This window comes from Hypanus sabinus, chromosome 29, assembly GCF_030144855.1.
Source record: "Hypanus sabinus isolate sHypSab1 chromosome 29, sHypSab1.hap1, whole genome shotgun sequence".
NCBI lineage: Eukaryota > Metazoa > Chordata > Chondrichthyes > Myliobatiformes > Dasyatidae > Hypanus > Hypanus sabinus.
Genome location: NC_082734.1, coordinates 26,027,852 through 26,045,037, shown reverse-complemented (window position 1 = coordinate 26,045,037; position 17,186 = coordinate 26,027,852). Strand labels below are relative to the sequence as shown.

The window sequence follows — 17,186 nt, the reverse complement described above, 5'->3', positions numbered from 1 at the left end:
AATGTAAAATTTGCTATCAATTAAAATAGAATTATGTTGTTGACATGGGTTGAAAGCCATTAGTTAAACACAGAACCTTTGTTGCTGTTTATTATGAGGCGATAGGGAGCTTATGCCTCCACAGCAGTGGTGAGACCACATCTGCATACAATACTGGGCTCCTTATTTAAGCAGGGATGTAAACGTGTTGCTCAGTTTGAAGAAGTATGGATATGGACAGGGCTTTTCTCCTAGTGGAAGAATTTAGAACTAGGTGTCTCCCTCCTGTTTACGAACGAGACAATAAAGGTCATTTTGTATTACAGGCTACAGTCACATCAGACTGAGGCTGAAGAGCCAAGTGGTGAATAACTGCTCCTGAGTTTGTGATTAGGAGCAAATAATGGATCTATGTCATTCATTTTAACCCATGAGTTCCACAGTACGATTCCTTTTGGGGTTAAGATGATTGTCCAGACTCCTGTAAGGAGGGTGTCAAGTTAAGGGTGGCACACTCACTTAACGGTGGTTTCAGCTGGCTGTTTCACTTTTCTCCCACATTCCCAGGACCAGCTGATACACTAACTGGTGGCTGTATGAGCTCCAACACACAGGATCGTAAAGCAAATAAAGCTGCAGAGGGCTGTCCACTCAGCCAGATAGATTATGGGCACTAACCTCCCTGCTATTGAGGACATTTTCATAAGGTGGTGCCTCTAGAGTCATCATCTGTCATGACCCCTCACCTCTGACAGCATACCCTCTTCTACCATACCTGAAAACACACACATTTCAGGAACAACTCTTCCTCTCTCCCATCTGATTTCTGAATGGTCCATGAACACTAACTCAGTATTTTGCTATTTGCACAATTTATTTATATTCTTTAATGGAACTTACAGCCATTACACAGTACTGCTGCCGCAAAACCACAAATTTCGTGATCTATTTCACTGATGATAACCTGATTCTAATTCTGCTCAGCACAGGTAAGCAGGAAAATGGAATTTTGTGGGATGTGAAGTTGCAGTCTGCAGAGAAATGAGGAAGGGGAACCGAAGTAATGCTCTGCTGCAAACAGATACGGATCAAAAGCCTCCTTCTGTGCCAAATGCAGTAGGCGGAAACATTTCCTCTGTATAGTCCTTTAAAACAGCCCACTTTCACCTTACTCCCATTCCGACACATCAGTCCATTGCCTCCTCTGCTGAGGCGATGAAGCCACACTCAGGTTGGAGGAGCAACAACTCTCCCCCATTCCATCTGGGTAGCCTCCAACCCGATGGCATCAACATCAATTTCTCAAACTTCTGGTAATTGCCCCACCCCCTTCACCATTCCCCAGACCCATTTCACTCTCTCACCGTATCTCCGTACGTACCCATCAGCTCCCTCTTCCCTTTTTTTCCATGGTCTTCTGTCCTCTCCTATCAGATCCCCCCTTCTCCAGCCCTTTATCTCTTTCACCAATCCACTTACCAGCTGTTTACTTTGAAATGTTGACTGTTACTTTTTACCATAGATGCTACCAGGCCTTTTGAGTTCCTCCAGAATTTTGTGTGTGTCCCTTTAAAACCTTTCTTAGTTTTGAAGGCATCTCATTGATACCCTTCAACCCAGTCTGTTCGCCCTTTCCTAATAATGTTACCCTGACATATCTGGAATCAGTGTTTATTGACTTACCCTGCTATAATCAACCTCACAAGTTGCCAAAGGCGTTATTCCGTCAAAAGACAGACCAATCTGACTGGAGTTTAATTTACTTGTCCAAACATTTCAAGGCCCAAAGCCCAGCCGCAGGGGGAGTACAACTCCGAGACCCCGCAACCCTATATCTGAACTACAGTTCCCATCAGTCCCAGTCTGCGCAGACTACATTTCCCAGGATGTCAAACCGGCCCACGCACCGGAAGCATGTCAGCGCGTAGGGCATGCCCGCGGAAAGAGGGCGGGAGCTGTGCAAAATGTCGGAGCGGCCGGGCAGCGGGGTGGCCGCTGCCGCCGCCGTGGCCGCTAGCGAGAAGCGGAAGCTGCAATTGCAGCGCTGGAGGGGCTCGTGTACCGACCTGGAGGCGAGCGAGCCGCGGTGGCGGGCACGGCCCGGTGCGGGGTGCAGCCCGCGGCGGGTGCGGTTTGAGGCGGCGGCCGAGTTCCTGGCGGCCTGTGCGAGCGGGGACGCGCGGGACGCGGCCGAGATGCTGCGGGGCGGGGCCAGCGTCAACTGCGCCAACGCGGACGGCATCAGTGCCCTGCACCAGGTGAGATTGCGCTTGCGCAGCGTCGGCACCTCTTCCTGCGCATGCTTAGAGATACCGGCGCCCTCCGTGTGCGCATGTGTATAATTAATTTGTCGCGCTGTTCTCTGGGAAATGTAGTTTAACGTTTCCTGTGCGTCTTGTTGGAACTATATATCTGCTGTTTAGATGCCTCATGCAGTTGAGGTGTTAAGGCTAGTGCCTCTGTTCAAAAATGGGGCTCCTTCCCGTGACCAAAGTGAATATTTCTGTAGACTTGCCTTGTGATAGCTGGGTTTGGAGAAACGGCACATTGCTGGAGGTGGTTGTGAATTTCAAAGGCGAATCTGAAATGTGAACAGGAACCAATTGCTTCCAAAGTTGGCGTTCTTTCCACAATGTGTATCATTCCCCACCTCCCCGTGCTGATGGAACAAAAAGATTGCATTGTAAATCAAAAACTAACTCTCTCAATGTTTTAGGAGCACTCCTCTCTGCCGACAGATTTCTGAATGGAGAATGAGCCCATGTACACTACCTCTTTATTTTACTCTCTTTCTAAACTATTTAAGTTGTATATCAGTTTATATATTTATTACTGACCATTACGCCGCTGTCATTTAGGGCAGCGATGAAGGTCCTGCACCTCTGGCGGTGTTCAGGGCTTCCTTTATCTTGTCAGTATAGCTCTCTCTCGGTTTTCACTACTGGCAGTCACGAATGTTCCGGGTGGAGACTCAGGAATTGAGTCAAGCTTAGGAGGATTCTTCATTGCTGTTTCCATAACAATTTTGTTTGCCCAGTCAGGGTTGTTAGCCCTGAACCTGGAGGACCGGTGGACCACTCTTAGTCTTGCCTCTACCCTTTCACCTCTTTGGCATGGGTGACCTTACCAAGAGTCAAAGTACCAAAAGTCAAACCCTGACTCCAGCCAACGTACCTTTCTGGGTCATTGAGGCATGCAAGCCTCCATCCCCAAGGATGAGGTTGTAGCCCTCTTGGAGGAGTTTGTAATGGATTGTGTGTCTGCACTTGTATTTGACACCATGTACTCTCACCTCAGAGGACAATATTTCTTATTGTAATTATGGTTGTTTACTATGTATTGCTCCGTACTGTTACAAAACAACAAATTGTAGGGTAATGATATGAAATCTGATTCTGAAATGCTTAGCATCTGTGGAATGACAAACACTTCAACCTGAAACGTTAACAGTATTTCTGTTTCACAAGTGTAGTTTAACCTGCTGTTTGTCTCATTCGATGTGTTTCTATTACACAAGAGTTCCGCAGATGCTAGAAACCAGAGCAACACACAAAATGCAGCAGTTTATGATCAAAATGACAATAGACTTGACTTGAGGAACTCAACAGGTCAGGCAGCTTCTATGGGGAGGAATAAACAGTCGATATTTTGGGTCCAGACCCTTCACTGGGACTGGAATGAGCATTTATTCCAGGTTTCCATTTTAATTTGTGGTCTGAGATACTAATTCTGTTTCTTTTCTAACAAATGCTGCCTGACCTATTTCTTATTTCCAGTATTTTCCAATGCCCAGAAACGTCCCATTTTAAATAGGTTGCATCATTGCTTTTGTTCATGTGAAAGAAGGCCAGGGTTTACTGGCAAAGACACAAATAATCCTAGTGGTTTACGATAACTCATTGAAGGGTGTAGCATTTGTTTCAATGTGTAGTTTGTAATGAAAAGGCAAAGATATTTAAAAATATATTGCATTTGGTGTCCTCGGCAATCTGAGCAGTTTTAATGTTTCGGTCATAATTCTGCTGCCGTGATCTGCTTGGTCCAGTTCAAATAAATGAGAATTGGATGTAAAAGGTGCAATTTGTAAAGTAGTTGTTAATTGACATGTTTCACTTTGAATTGTTCTCATAGGGTAGCAGTCCTTCAGCTGTGTCACTCTAATTTGATATCCCTAGAATGGTGGGTTATACCTCTATCCTTGTGTCTGACACCATGTACTCGCACCTCAAAGGGAGTGCTCATTTCTCATCCTGCTTTGGCACACCTGCTGCTGAAACCATTATCCTGTTTGCCTGCAGCTGACTCCTGCCTCTATTTGTGACCCTCGCCCTGGCTTGCATCATCTTACCGGCCCATCTGCCATGTCCATGTTGACGGTTATTGATTCCCAGACAACAGATATCTCCAGTTTGCATGTCTATCCTGGCCTTGCCCCTCTTAAGTCTATAACTTCACTGACCTTCAACACCCCCACCCCAACAAGTATACATCCTTCTAACCTGGGCACCCAGGAGGCCACCTCTTCATCTGCCGAGCTCTGGCTTTAAACTGGCTTCAGGTATCCACCTGCAACCAATGCTGAACCACACTGTGATGTTTTGTTGAATTGTACTCCTGCGGAGAACTTTGCTGCATTAAAATATTTACGAACTCGGGTTGAATGTGTCCATATTTCCGTTTGTCCTCTGATTGTTCAGCTACATAGTTTAGTTTTTGTTGTCCTGTACTAATTCACACGAGGTAAGGGATTCCCAATCTAGGTCCGCAGACCCCTTACTTAATGGTTTGGTCTATGGCATAAAGGAGTTTGGAAACCTCGGCACTAAATCTTGGTTATCTCTCATGCCATTTCCTTTAGTTTCTGAATGACTGTGTCCTTGTGAGACAGTGGGTTTTGAGATGTTAAGGTGAGCTGTTGATGCCAGTGGTTGCACATAAATAATAGATACTGAAGCCCTGAGGATAAGATCAGGTGCTGGATGAATGCAATGTCTGTTCCTCGCAAAGGCTGACTCATATTTTTTTCCACAATCATTTGCATCCACTCGGCCTGACCGAGTTTTTCTGGACGAAGCCACTCGGTCTGGTGGAGTTTTTCTGGACAAAGCCACTCGGTCTGGTGGAGTTTTTCTGGACGAAGCCACTCGGCCTGGAGGAGTTTTTCTGGACGAAGCCACTCGGCCTGACGGAGTTTTTCTGGACAAAGCCACTCGGCCTGCTGGAGTTTTTTTGGACGAAGCCACTCGGCCTGACGGAGTTTTTTTGGACGAAGCCACTCGGCCTGGTGGAGTTTTTCTGGACGAAGCCACTCGGCCTGACCGAGTTTTTCTGGACGAAGCCACTCGACCTGGAGGAGTTTTTCTGGACGAAGCCACTCGGCCTGACGGAGTTTTTCTGGACAAAGCCACTCGGCCTGACGGAGTTTTTCTGGACAAAGCCACTCGGCCTGACGGAGTTTTTCTGGACAAAGCCACTCGGCCTGCTGGAGTTTTTTTGGACGAAGCCACTCGGCCTGACGGAGTTTTTTTGGACGAAGCCACTCGGCCTGACGGAGTTTTTCTGGACGAAGCCACTCGGTCTGCTGGAGTTTTTCTGGACGAAGCCACTCGGTCTGCTGGAGTTTTTCTGGACGAAGCCACTCGGTCTGCTGGAGTTTTTCTGGACGAAGCCACTCGGTCTGCTGGAGTTTTTCTGGACGAAGCCACTCGGTCTGCTGGAGTTTTTCTGGACGAAGCCACTCGGTTGACGGAGTTTTTCTGGACGAAGCCACTCGGTCTGCTGGAGTTTTTCTGGACGAAGCCACTCGGTCTGCTGGAGTTTTTCTGGACGAAGCCACTCGGTTGACGGAGTTTTTCTGGACGAAGCCACTCCGTTAACGGAGTTTTTCTGGACGAAGCCACTCGGTTGACGGAGTTTTTCTGGACGAAGCCACTCCGTTGACGGAGTTTTTCTGGACGAAGCCACTCCGTTGACGGAGTTTTTCTGGACGAAGCCACTCCGTTGACGGAGTTTTTCTGGACGAAGCCACTCCGTTGACGGAGTTTTTCTGGACGAAGCCACTCCGTTGACGGAGTTTTTCTGGACGAAGCCACTCCGTTGACGGAGTTTTTCTGGACGAAGCCACTCCGTTGACGGAGTTTTTCTGGACGAAGCCACTCCGTTGACGGAGTTTTTCTGGACGAAGCCACTCCGTTGACGGAGTTTTTCTGGACGAAGCCACTCCGTTGACGGAGTTTTTCTGGACGAAGCCACTCCGTTGACGGAGTTTTTCTGGACGAAGCCACTCCGTTGACGGAGTTTTTCTGGACGAAGCCACTCGGCCTGACGGAGTTTTTCTGGACGAAGCCACTCCGTTGACGGAGTTTTTCTGGACGAAGCCACTCCGTTGACGGAGTTTTTCTGGACGAAGCCACTCCGTTGACGGAGTTTTTCTGGACGAAGCCACTCCGTTGACGGAGTTTTTCTGGACGAAGCCACTCCGTTGACGGAGTTTTTCTGGACGAAGCCACTCCGTTGACGGAGTTTTTCTGGACGAAGCCACTCCGTTGACGGAGTTTTTCTGGACGAAGCCACTCCGTTGACGGAGTTTTTCTGGACGAAGCCACTCGGCCTGACGGAGTTTTTCTGGACGAAGCCACTCGGCCTGACGGAGTTTTTTTGGACGAAGCCACTCGGCCTGGTGGAGTTTTTCTGGACGAAGCCACTCGGCCTGACCGAGTTTTTCTGGACGAAGCCACTCGACCTGGAGGAGTTTTTCTGGACGAAGCCACTCGGCCTGACGGAGTTTTTCTGGACGAAGCCACTCGGCCTGACGGAGTTTTTCTGGACGAAGCCACTCGGCCTGACGGAGTTTTTCTGGACGAAGCCACTCGGCCTGCTGGAGTTTTTTTGGACGAAGCCACTCGGCCTGACGGAGTTTTTTTGGACGAAGCCACTCGGCCTGACGGAGTTTTTCTGGACGAAGCCACTCGGTCTGCTGGAGTTTTTCTGGACGAAGCCACTCGGTCTGCTGGAGTTTTTCTGGACGAAGCCACTCGGTCTGCTGGAGTTTTTCTGGACGAAGCCACTCGGTCTGCTGGAGTTTTTCTGGACGAAGCCACTCGGTTGACGGAGTTTTTCTGGACGAAGCCACTCGGTCTGCTGGAGTTTTTCTGGACGAAGCCACTCGGTCTGCTGGAGTTTTTCTGGACGAAGCCACTCGGTTGACGGAGTTTTTCTGGACGAAGCCACTCGGTTGACGGAGTTTTTCTGGACGAAGCCACTCGGTTGACGGAGTTTTTCTGGACGAAGCCACTCGGTTGACGGAGTTTTTCTGGACGAAGCCACTCGGTTGACGGAGTTTTTCTGGACGAAGCCACTCCGTTGACGGAGTTTTTCTGGACGAAGCCACTCCGTTGACGGAGTTTTTCTGGACGAAGCCACTCCGTTGACGGAGTTTTTCTGGACGAAGCCACTCCGTTGACGGAGTTTTTCTGGACGAAGCCACTCGGCCTGACGGAGTTTTTCTGGACGAAGCCACTCCGTTGACGGAGTTTTTCTGGACGAAGCCACTCCGTTGACGGAGTTTTTCTGGACGAAGCCACTCCGTTGACGGAGTTTTTCTGGACGAAGCCACTCCGTTGACGGAGTTTTTCTGGACGAAGCCACTCGGCCTGACGGAGTTTTTCTGGACGAAGCCACTCGGCCTGACGGAGTTTTTCTGGACGAAGCCACTCGGTTGACGGAGTTTTTCTGGACGAAGCCACTCGGCCTGACGGAGTTTTTCTGGACGAAGCCACTCGGTCTGGTGCAGTTTTTTTTCCATGATGAGCCTTTCTGAATTGGATGAAGTCATAGTAAAATATTGCTTCAACCTGACATACTAAGAACACACACCCTCCCATTCAAAAATTTTACATTTGCTTTAAAATTTGCTGACAGCATGCTCTCTCCCATTTGGTAATCATCATTAATGGTTTCAGCTCCCAGCCTAGTCCAGTTTGAACACCCTATTAATGTACCCCTTCACTCAGCAGTCTCTTTGCTTACAGACACGAGCCCTCAGGTCCAGAAACACTTCTGTTGTAAAGTTCTTATTTCTTACTTTCAAAACACCTAACTCATCTTTCCCTGCCCCACTTACTCTGAGATCTCTTTCCCCGTCTGAGTTGCTTCGCTGTGATGCTGATACTGTTTGGCTTCCTAGCTCCCAAACTTTATACTTCTCTCAAAGATACACTTTCTGTGGATCTGTATCAAACCCTGCTGGTTTCCTTGGCTGTTTAAGTCCAGGGAAGACACACTCCGGTCCTGCCAAACCCGTGAGATTGAGACGGCTCTCCCACCCCAAACCCTGGTTTGTGTGGATGCTGTGTAATTTGCAACCCTATGACAACTCAGTGCCAAGAAATAACAGACAGCACACTACAAACAAATAAAGGAATTACAGTATATTTATGAACCTTAGCTAAAGGATTAGTAAAGAAAAGAAAGTAAAAACGAAAAGGCCCTTAAAATTAATGTGAACCAGTTGGAGATCAATTCACTGATCCTCAGTTAACCTTGGCTCCATCAAATCATGATCTCTCCTCATCTCCTCTGTACCTACTTCCAAGCACCTTAGAACTGTGCACTGTCATGTTAGCCATTTCAGTCCTGGGGAAAAGCCTCTGACTGACCATACCATCAATGCCTCTCATCATCTTGTACACCTCTATCAGGTCACCTCTCATCCTCCGTCGCTCCAAGGAGAAAAGGCTGAGTTCACTCAACCTATTCTCATAAAGCATGCTCCCCAATCCAGGCAACATCCTTGTAAATCTCCTCTGCACCCTTTCTATAGTTTCCACATCCTTCCTGTAGTGAGGTGACTGGAACTGAGTACAGTACTCCAAGTGGGGTCTGACCAGGGTCCTATATAGCTGCAACATTACCTCTCAGCTCCTAAACTCAATCCCACTATTCATGAAGGCCAATACACCATATGCCTTCTTAACCACAGTCAACCTGAGCAGCAGCTTTGAGTGTCCTATGGACTCGAACCCCAAGATCCCTCTGATTCTCCACACTACCAAGAGTCTTACCATTAATACTATATTCTGCCATAATATTTGACCTACCAAAATGAACCACCTCACACTTACTGGGTTGAACTCCATCTGCCACTTCTCAGCCCAGTTTTGCATCCCATCGATGTCCCACTGTAATTTTGTAATGAGATTAAGGAAGAATGTCTGCACCTCACATGGGTGCAACTCACAAAATCGTAAACAAGTAGGGTATAAAAAACTGTGCAAAGTGTAATTCGGCACTCAATCTAGCAGGAGCTGGTTGGGTCCGACTCTGCAGACTCGAAAAATAAAGTTTACCGTTCTGCAAATTGCTGAGACTCAGTGTGTTTCTGACAACCTCTGACAACCTTCCACACTATCCACATCACCTCCAACCTTTGTGTCAGCAAATTTACGAACCCATCCCTCCACTTCCTCATCCAGGTCATTTATAAAAATCACCTATCAGGTATGTAGGGCAGGGAAAGATGACAGTCAGACATGAACTCTGCAACAGAAGGGTAGAGTCTTGTCATGAGAGACAAGAACTCTACAACAGAAGTGTTCCTGGACATGAGGGCTTGTGTCTGTAAGCATAGTGCAAATTGGTTGTTCAAACTGGAGTAGACTGGCAGTTGAATGATCATTGTCAAATGGGAAATCTGGATTTGTCTCCTTGTGACAAATAGGATTTTGGTTATCATTAATGATATGTTTTTTGTTTTTTATTATTATGGTATTAATTTATTGGTCCATATCAGAGAAATAATTCATTAATTTAACAACTACTCCACCAGGTCATACATGAGGTTGTTAAAGTTGAGAACTATTATTTATAGAATGGGGCAAAGTACTTCCTTCGGTGGCAGAATCATAAAGGGGTTTGAGTATTAGATGGCCGAATAGAGATTCAGGAGCAGGTTTATGAGCAAGTGAATGGTGAAGTCGATGAAAGGTGAATTAAGGAACAATTTGGCAAGTAGCTGAGGTGAAAAACAACAGTTTAAGCTCTGGTGGTTGGAGGAGGTTGATTGTTGGGTATATCTAAAGCAGAGGTTAATAGGTTCTTGATTATTGACAGCAGCAGAGTTTTTGAGGAGAAGGTAGGAGAATAGGGTTGAGAGTTTAAAAAAATACCCATGATCGAATGGTAGATCAGACTCGATAGGTCAAATGGGCTAATTTTTGTAATGATAGCTCTTAGTTCTTGCAAAGTTCAACCCTCGAACTTCTATGTACAGCTGATTGAAAACTTGGGTGGAGCTTGAAGTAGTTGATGGGGTATTGTATTGAGTGGAGGAACTCAGCCAGGATTTTGCCTGTAGTTTCTGTCCAGCTCGAAAAAGTGTGTGTTTCTGTGACCTGTTGCTGGAGGATGTGGGAACACATTTGGTTGGGATGCTTTTTGGTGTTGAATGGAGTATTAAATGTGCTGCCCATCAGTTAGTGAAATATTTACTAAGAGTCAAAGTTGTAAAGGAACAACTTTCCTATATACACATTGGTACGTGAAGTTCAGTGCTTGCTCATTGTTGACCATTCCAATCAATTCTATTCCCTCTTTTCTCTCCCTGTAGCCGGGAAAATTTTTATAGCTCAAGTTCCTATGGAGTTTGAAAGTTCTGGATGACTCTTAGCACTCCCTATACTGGTAGTAACCTTAAGCTCATCGCAGTTTTAAAGGTCAAGAAATCATTTTCTCCCCCTCCTGTCTTCAACCTGCCAAAGAGCTACAGAGTACACTTCAGAAATAGGCTCTTCCACCTACCATAGCTGCCAACCATTGTAGTTTTTCAATGCTATCTGAATAAACCAAGTGCTTATCTGGACATTTTTGGAAAGGAACGTGTGTCTCCAAGTCAATATAGTGGTTTTAAGAAGGCTTTTGGAATGCTTGCTTTTATTAATTAAGGCATTGAGTTCAAAAGTCAAGAGGTTAGGTTGCAACTTTATAACAACCTGGTTAGGGCACATTTGGAGAATTGCTTACAGTTCTGGTCACCCCACTATAGGAAGGATGTTGAGGCTTTGGAGAGGGTGCAGAATGCTGTCTGGTTTAGAAGGCATGTGCTATCTCGAGAGGCTGGATAAACTTGGGTTGTTTTCTCTGGAGTGCCAGAGGCTGAGGGGTTGGAGTGTCTAGTACCAGAGAGCATGCATTGAAATTGACAAGGGGTGGGTTCAAGGGGATGTACGGGGCAGCGTCACCTTATTTTAGAGATGGAGCACGGTTACAAACCCACCCTTGCGGTCCAATAAGCCTATGCCGCCAGCTACACCCAATTAACCTACTAACCCTTTAGAATCTTTAGAATGTGGAATGAAACCGGAGCATGCAGAGGAAGCCCACGTGGTCAAAGCGAGAACATACAAACTCTTTATAGACAGCAGTGGGAATTAAACCCAGGTTGCTGGCACTGTAAATAGCATTATGGTGACTGCTACTGAGAATGTGAAGAGGGTAAGGGGTACGTGTTGAAGGGGTGGGTGAGGGGTAAGTGTAGCAAGCTATGTAGACAGGACCAGGGAGAGGATACGTCATTGGGGAAGTGTAGGAGAACAGGGAAGAGGTTGCTAAATTAAGGTCCCAGACAGCATGTGGCCACCACAAAGAACAGGAACCTTGCGACCACAAGACAATGTGTTTGGCAAAATATTTTGAGCTGTATACCTATTTCGAGTGTTTTGCTTGCGTCTATGCTTATTCTGAATATTTTGCGTGCTTAGCTATGCAATAGCCAATCAATTGATGGATTTGAATCAGTAACCATATTTGCGAATATAGTACCCTGTTTTTGGGTATAAGTATGACCTTCGTAAACCGACAAATTGGGAGTTGGCTGTCTTACGCCCGAAGTGCGTGGGTCTGCGAACTCCTCTCTGAATAAAAACCGTTTCAGAGGTGATTTTGTGTCTCTGGTGTTTTTCCTCAACTGAGCAGGTTAATACTTTCAGGTTGACACTACGCTAACATGTTCTGAATCCCCTGTTCCCTAAACTATCTGGTAATGAGAAATGATTCTCTGTGTAGCCCAGATGTACCCCCACTCCATAATCTTGCATATGAAAGGACCCAAACCCTAGCCTTTTCTAAAGCTTTTGTTTTACTAGCAAAGTGCTAGTAGGAAATATTGAGACAGGGGGGTGGGGGAGTGACGAACTTAGGGAATATGTTCATAACTTGGGGCCCTGACAGTTTGGAAGCTATTACTAATGGGAGATAGCAGATAATTAGGCAGGAGTGAAGTAACATGGAGGATTTGGAGAATTCTAAAATGGTGAAAGGTTTGGTAAGCGGGAGGCTGTAGAGGGATTTAAAATGACAAAAGTCATCGCATTTTTTGGCAGCCAGGTAAAATGGTGAAACTAGTGTAAAATGAAATTAGTATAAATTGGGAGTAATTTATGGAATAAATTATTATAGTCTGGAATATACCATCTGTAATAATAAAAGGAGATTTTTGTTTCCAAATACAATGTATGACATTATGAAAATATCAAGCAGTTGTGGGCTTCGTGGCAGCATGGATTTATGAAGAAGGTCGGCTATCAGAATGTTCTAAGGGTCCATAAGTTACCTTAGTTTAAATTGGTGTCTGCTGTAGATCAGAATGCTGCTGGATGGATGTTGCATAAGACAAAAGAGCAGACTCTGCCACTCCATCATGGCTCAACCCCATCCTCATGCCTTCTCTCTCTAACCTTTGCTGCCCTCACTAATCTGCTTTAAATATAGTCAAATGACTAGGCCTCCACAGCCATCTCTGGCAATGAATTCCACAGATTCACTACCCTCTGACTAAAGAAATTCTTCCTCATCGCTGTTCTAAATGGACATCTTTCTATACTGAGGCTGTGCCCTCTGGTCCTAGACCCGCCCCCCCCCCCCACTATGGGAAACATTGTCTCTATCTATGCTTTTCAATTTTCAAAGAGATCACCACTCATTCACTCATTCTTCAAAAATCCAGTAAGTACAGGCTCATAGCCACCAAATGCTCCTCTTATGTTAACCCTTTCTTCCCCAGGATCATTGTCGTGAACCACCTCTGGACCCTCTCCAATGCCAACTCATCTTAGATAAGGGAGCCAAAACTGCTCACAATGTTGCAACTGTGGTCTGACCAACATGTTATAGGTTTCTCGTGCCCCACAAACGACCAGGAGATGCAGAAGATTCTTCAAGAAGGGTTAAACTTTAATTTGCAAATCAAAGCTGAGACAGTCATTGATCTAGTCGCTGATTGCCCACCGATCCTTGGACATAGCAATCTCCTGGTTTAGTTGCATTAGCATATCCAATGGTCTACAGTTGCGTATCACAAGTACATCCGCCGCTATTGTTTCTACCCATTGACTTAATCATGTTCTAATCTACATCTCTTAGCTACCTCTTATTAACACACCATTATAATATACATCTTTTAGCTAGCCTCTCATTAACACCCCATTATCTTATACATTCTTAAGATTTCATTCTCCTACTAAATTGGATACATGCATAGCAAATAGCAAACTCAAAGCTGACTAGTTTTGGCTACACAACAAACAATGCAACTTTTATACTCCAATAGCCTCAGCATTATACCCTTGCTTTTATATTTTAGTCCTCTTAAAGTGAATGTTAACATTGCATTTGCTTTCCTCACCACCAACTCAGTCTGAAGCTAACCTTTAAGGCCCCCTGCACCTCTGATTTTTCAATTTTCTCCCCACTTAGAAAATGGTCTTTATTAATGGTCTCAATTGTATTCAGTCTTATCAAAGTTCAAAGTAAATTTATCGTCAAAGTTGCATGTGTGTCACCATAAGCAACCCTGAGATTCATTTTCCTGTTGGCTTTCGGAGTAGATACAAAGAAACACAGTAGAATCAATAAAGATCTGTACAAAAGACAACAACTTGTGCAAATACAAAACAAAATACAAAATAATAAATAAATAATATTGAGAGCGTGAGTTGTAAGAGTGTTTGAAACTGAGACTGTAGGTCAAGGAATCAGTTCAGTGTTGGAGTGAGTTACCCTCTCTGGTTCAAGAGCCGGATGGTTGAAGGGTAATAACGATTCCTGAACCTGGTGTTGTGGGTCCTGAGGCTCCCGCACTCGCTTCCTGATAGCAGCAGCAGCAAGAAGAGGGCATGTCCAGAGTGGTGGGTGTCCCTGGTGTTGGATGCTGCTTTTCAGCGACAACATTCCTTGTAGATATACATGATGGTGGGGAGGGCTTTACCTGTGATAGACTGGGCTGTATTCACTACTTTCTGTAGAATGTTCCTGTCAAGCGTGTTGGTATTTCCATACCAAGCTGTGATACAATCAGTCAGTACACTCTGCACCATGCACTGTAGAGGTTTAAGATGATATGATGTATCTTTGCAAACTGCAAGGAAAGTAGAGGTGGGTGCCTTCTTTATAATGGCATTTTTGTGCTAGATCCAGGACAGATCCTCTGAAGTGTTAACTGCAAGGAATTTAAAGTTGCTGACCCTCTCCACCTCTGATCCCCTGATGAGGGTTGGCTTGTGGACCTATGCTTTCCTCCTCCTGTTCTCAATAAATCCGCAGTTTGGTTTTGCTGACATTGAGTGAGAGGTTGTTGCTGTGGCACCATTCAACCAGATTTTCAATCTCCCTCCTATATGTCAACTTGTTACCACATTTGATTCTGCCAATGACAGTGGTATCATCTGCAAACTTAAGTATAGCATTGGAACTGTACTTAGCCACACAGTCACAAGTATAAAGTATAAAGCTGTAAATACATTTTAACCAATGTGCTTTCTTTTGCAGGCATGCATTGATGAAAACCTGGAAATGGTAGAGTTTCTGCTGGCACAGAATGCGAACGTTGACCAGTCAGACAATGAGGGATGGACACCACTTCATGTGGCTGTATCTTGCGGTTATTCCGAAATTGTTGAGTAAGTTTTGACATCAATTCTACTATGCAGTCAGGCTTGGAGAAACCTTGACAATGTTCATTCATATGTAATGCCTTGTTCTATAAATAAAAGATTGTATATGTAGAAGTTTATATTGTAAATGCATGCTGGTATTTATGCATATTTTATTCCATATCTGTATTTTAACCTCTAACTTTATATTTTATATAATTTATGATTGATAAATGTTTGTTTTTGTGGCATGTCTCACCAACACACCACAGTAAATTCCAAATACATGTAAGTGTGTATGGACAATAAAGTTGTTCTATGGTCCTTTAGCAAGATAGTTGAGGTGCCTGGTTGATGTGGTGGCTGTAATCCTCAGTGGGGAACCTGAGTGGGATCTTGCTGTGTTCCCTGTTACTGGTTGATCAGTGAAAGGTTCTCAGTTTGGCAATGTATGGGTGGGTGTTTCATGAGTTCAGTCTTGTTTTCTTCTCAATATTCATGCTTGGTGTGAACTATTACTATATTTGTATGAGCTGTGAAAACAGTACTTGGTGTAGTTATGGATTCAATGCTGTCATCCTGACAACCTGCTTAAAGCGGCTTTTTGTACTGAGATATTTCTTTGAAGTGCAGAAGGTTTCAGGTCTCTCACTGACAAATTAAGAGCATCGTGGAAAGTTATCAGCTTAATTTAAACCGCTTTTTTCTGCGAGTGTTGCCGTAATAGGTTTTATGTGCAGAGTAAATTATGGCAACGCTATTGCTCATTACCAAATATTGGGAAAAATAGGGAGCATTTTGGTCACTTGATCTGATGTCGCTTGGAGTCACTTTTCTTGGTAACACTCCTTGGAGTGCCTAATAGAATCATGGAAAAGTACAACACAGACAGGCCCTTTGGCCCATCTAGTCCAACCCTATCATCCTGTGACACCACTTCCAATGAATTATGGACCTATATACTCAGATCCCCGTGTTCTACCACACTTCTCTGTACCCTACTGTTCACCATGTAAGATCTGCCTTGGTTGGTCCTACCAAAGTGCAGCACCTCACACTTCTGCATTAAATTCCACTTGCCTTTTTTTTAAGCTGATGCAGATCCCAGTGCAAGCCATGCTAGCCTTCCTCACCGTCCACTCCGCTCCCGGTCTTGGTGTCATCCGCAAATTTGCTGATCCAGTTAACCACTTTATCATACAGATTGTTGGTACAGATGACAAACAACGGTCCCAGCACCAATCCCTGCGGCACTCGACTAGTCACAGGCCTCTAATCAGAGAGGCAGCTATCTACTACCACCCTCTGGTGTTTCCCGCAAAGCCAATGCCTAATCCAATCTACTACCTTGAATGCCGAGCAATTGAACCTTCTTGAACTACCTCCTATATGGGGCCTTGTCAAATGCCTTGCTTAAGTCCATGTGGACAATATTCACTGCCTTGCCTTCGTCAACTTTCCTGGTAACTAAGATTGGTTAGCCGTGACCTACCATGCACGAAGCTATTTTAAAAGACTGAACTCATGAAACACCCACCCATACATTGCCATGACTGTTCAAATATTCATATATCCAGTCCCTCAGAATATCTTCCAGTAACTTTCCCACTACTGATGTCAGGGTCACTGGCCTATAATTTCCTGGTTTATTTTTAGAGCCTTTCTTGAACAGCAGAACAACTTTGGCTATCCTCCAATCCTCTGTCACTAAGGATGATTTTAATATCTCTGCTAAGGATGCTGCAGTTTCTGCTCTTGCCTCCCGTGGGGTCTGAGGGTACACCTTCTCAGGCCTTGGGGATTTATCCACCCCAATTTGCCTCAGGACAGCAAACATCTCCTCCTCTGTGTTGATTCTGCTTTGCCTCACTTCATTCTCTGTGTCCATCTCCTGAGTAGTGTTCCTGAAAATGCCTTATGGCATGTGTCAGCTGGACTAAAGGTAACCAGAATCAGGAATGGGTTTATTATAAAAGTTATCGATTCAAATGTAATCCAAAGATTTAAGTGAAAATGGCTGTGCAGTATTGTAAAGCAATGGCTAAGTCAAGCCATTATCTGCCCTCTTGGGTGAATATAGAAAGCTCCCAAGGCTCTATTTTGAAATGTGGTTTGGAAATGTCCTAATTTCTGGTCAATATCCATCCTGTAATCAGAATCACAATCAGATTTAATATCCTGGCAAATTTGTGGTTTTGTGGCAGCAGTACATTGCCATATGTAATAATTTTAAAAACCATAAACTATAATAAATATATAATAAAAAATTAATGATATTTAGTT

The 17,186-nt window shown here is 44.9% G+C and overlaps 1 protein-coding gene across 4 annotated transcripts in view; it reads left to right on the top strand.

Moving 5' to 3' along the window:
• The first annotated feature begins 1,929 nt into the window (after window positions 1–1,929).
• LOC132383147 (protein phosphatase 1 regulatory subunit 12A-like) overlaps window positions 1,930–17,186 on the top strand; it is a 96,578-nt gene continuing 81,321 nt past the window's right edge. For all 4 annotated transcript variants that reach the window (XM_059953993.1, XM_059953990.1, XM_059953994.1 and 1 more), the window contains exons 1-2: window positions 1,930–2,237; window positions 14,800–14,930. In XM_059953993.1, coding sequence (XP_059809976.1) covers window positions 1,944–2,237; window positions 14,800–14,930 — 425 coding nt within the window. In that variant the 5' untranslated portion in view covers window positions 1,930–1,943. The remainder of the gene's footprint in view (window positions 2,238–14,799; window positions 14,931–17,186) is intronic.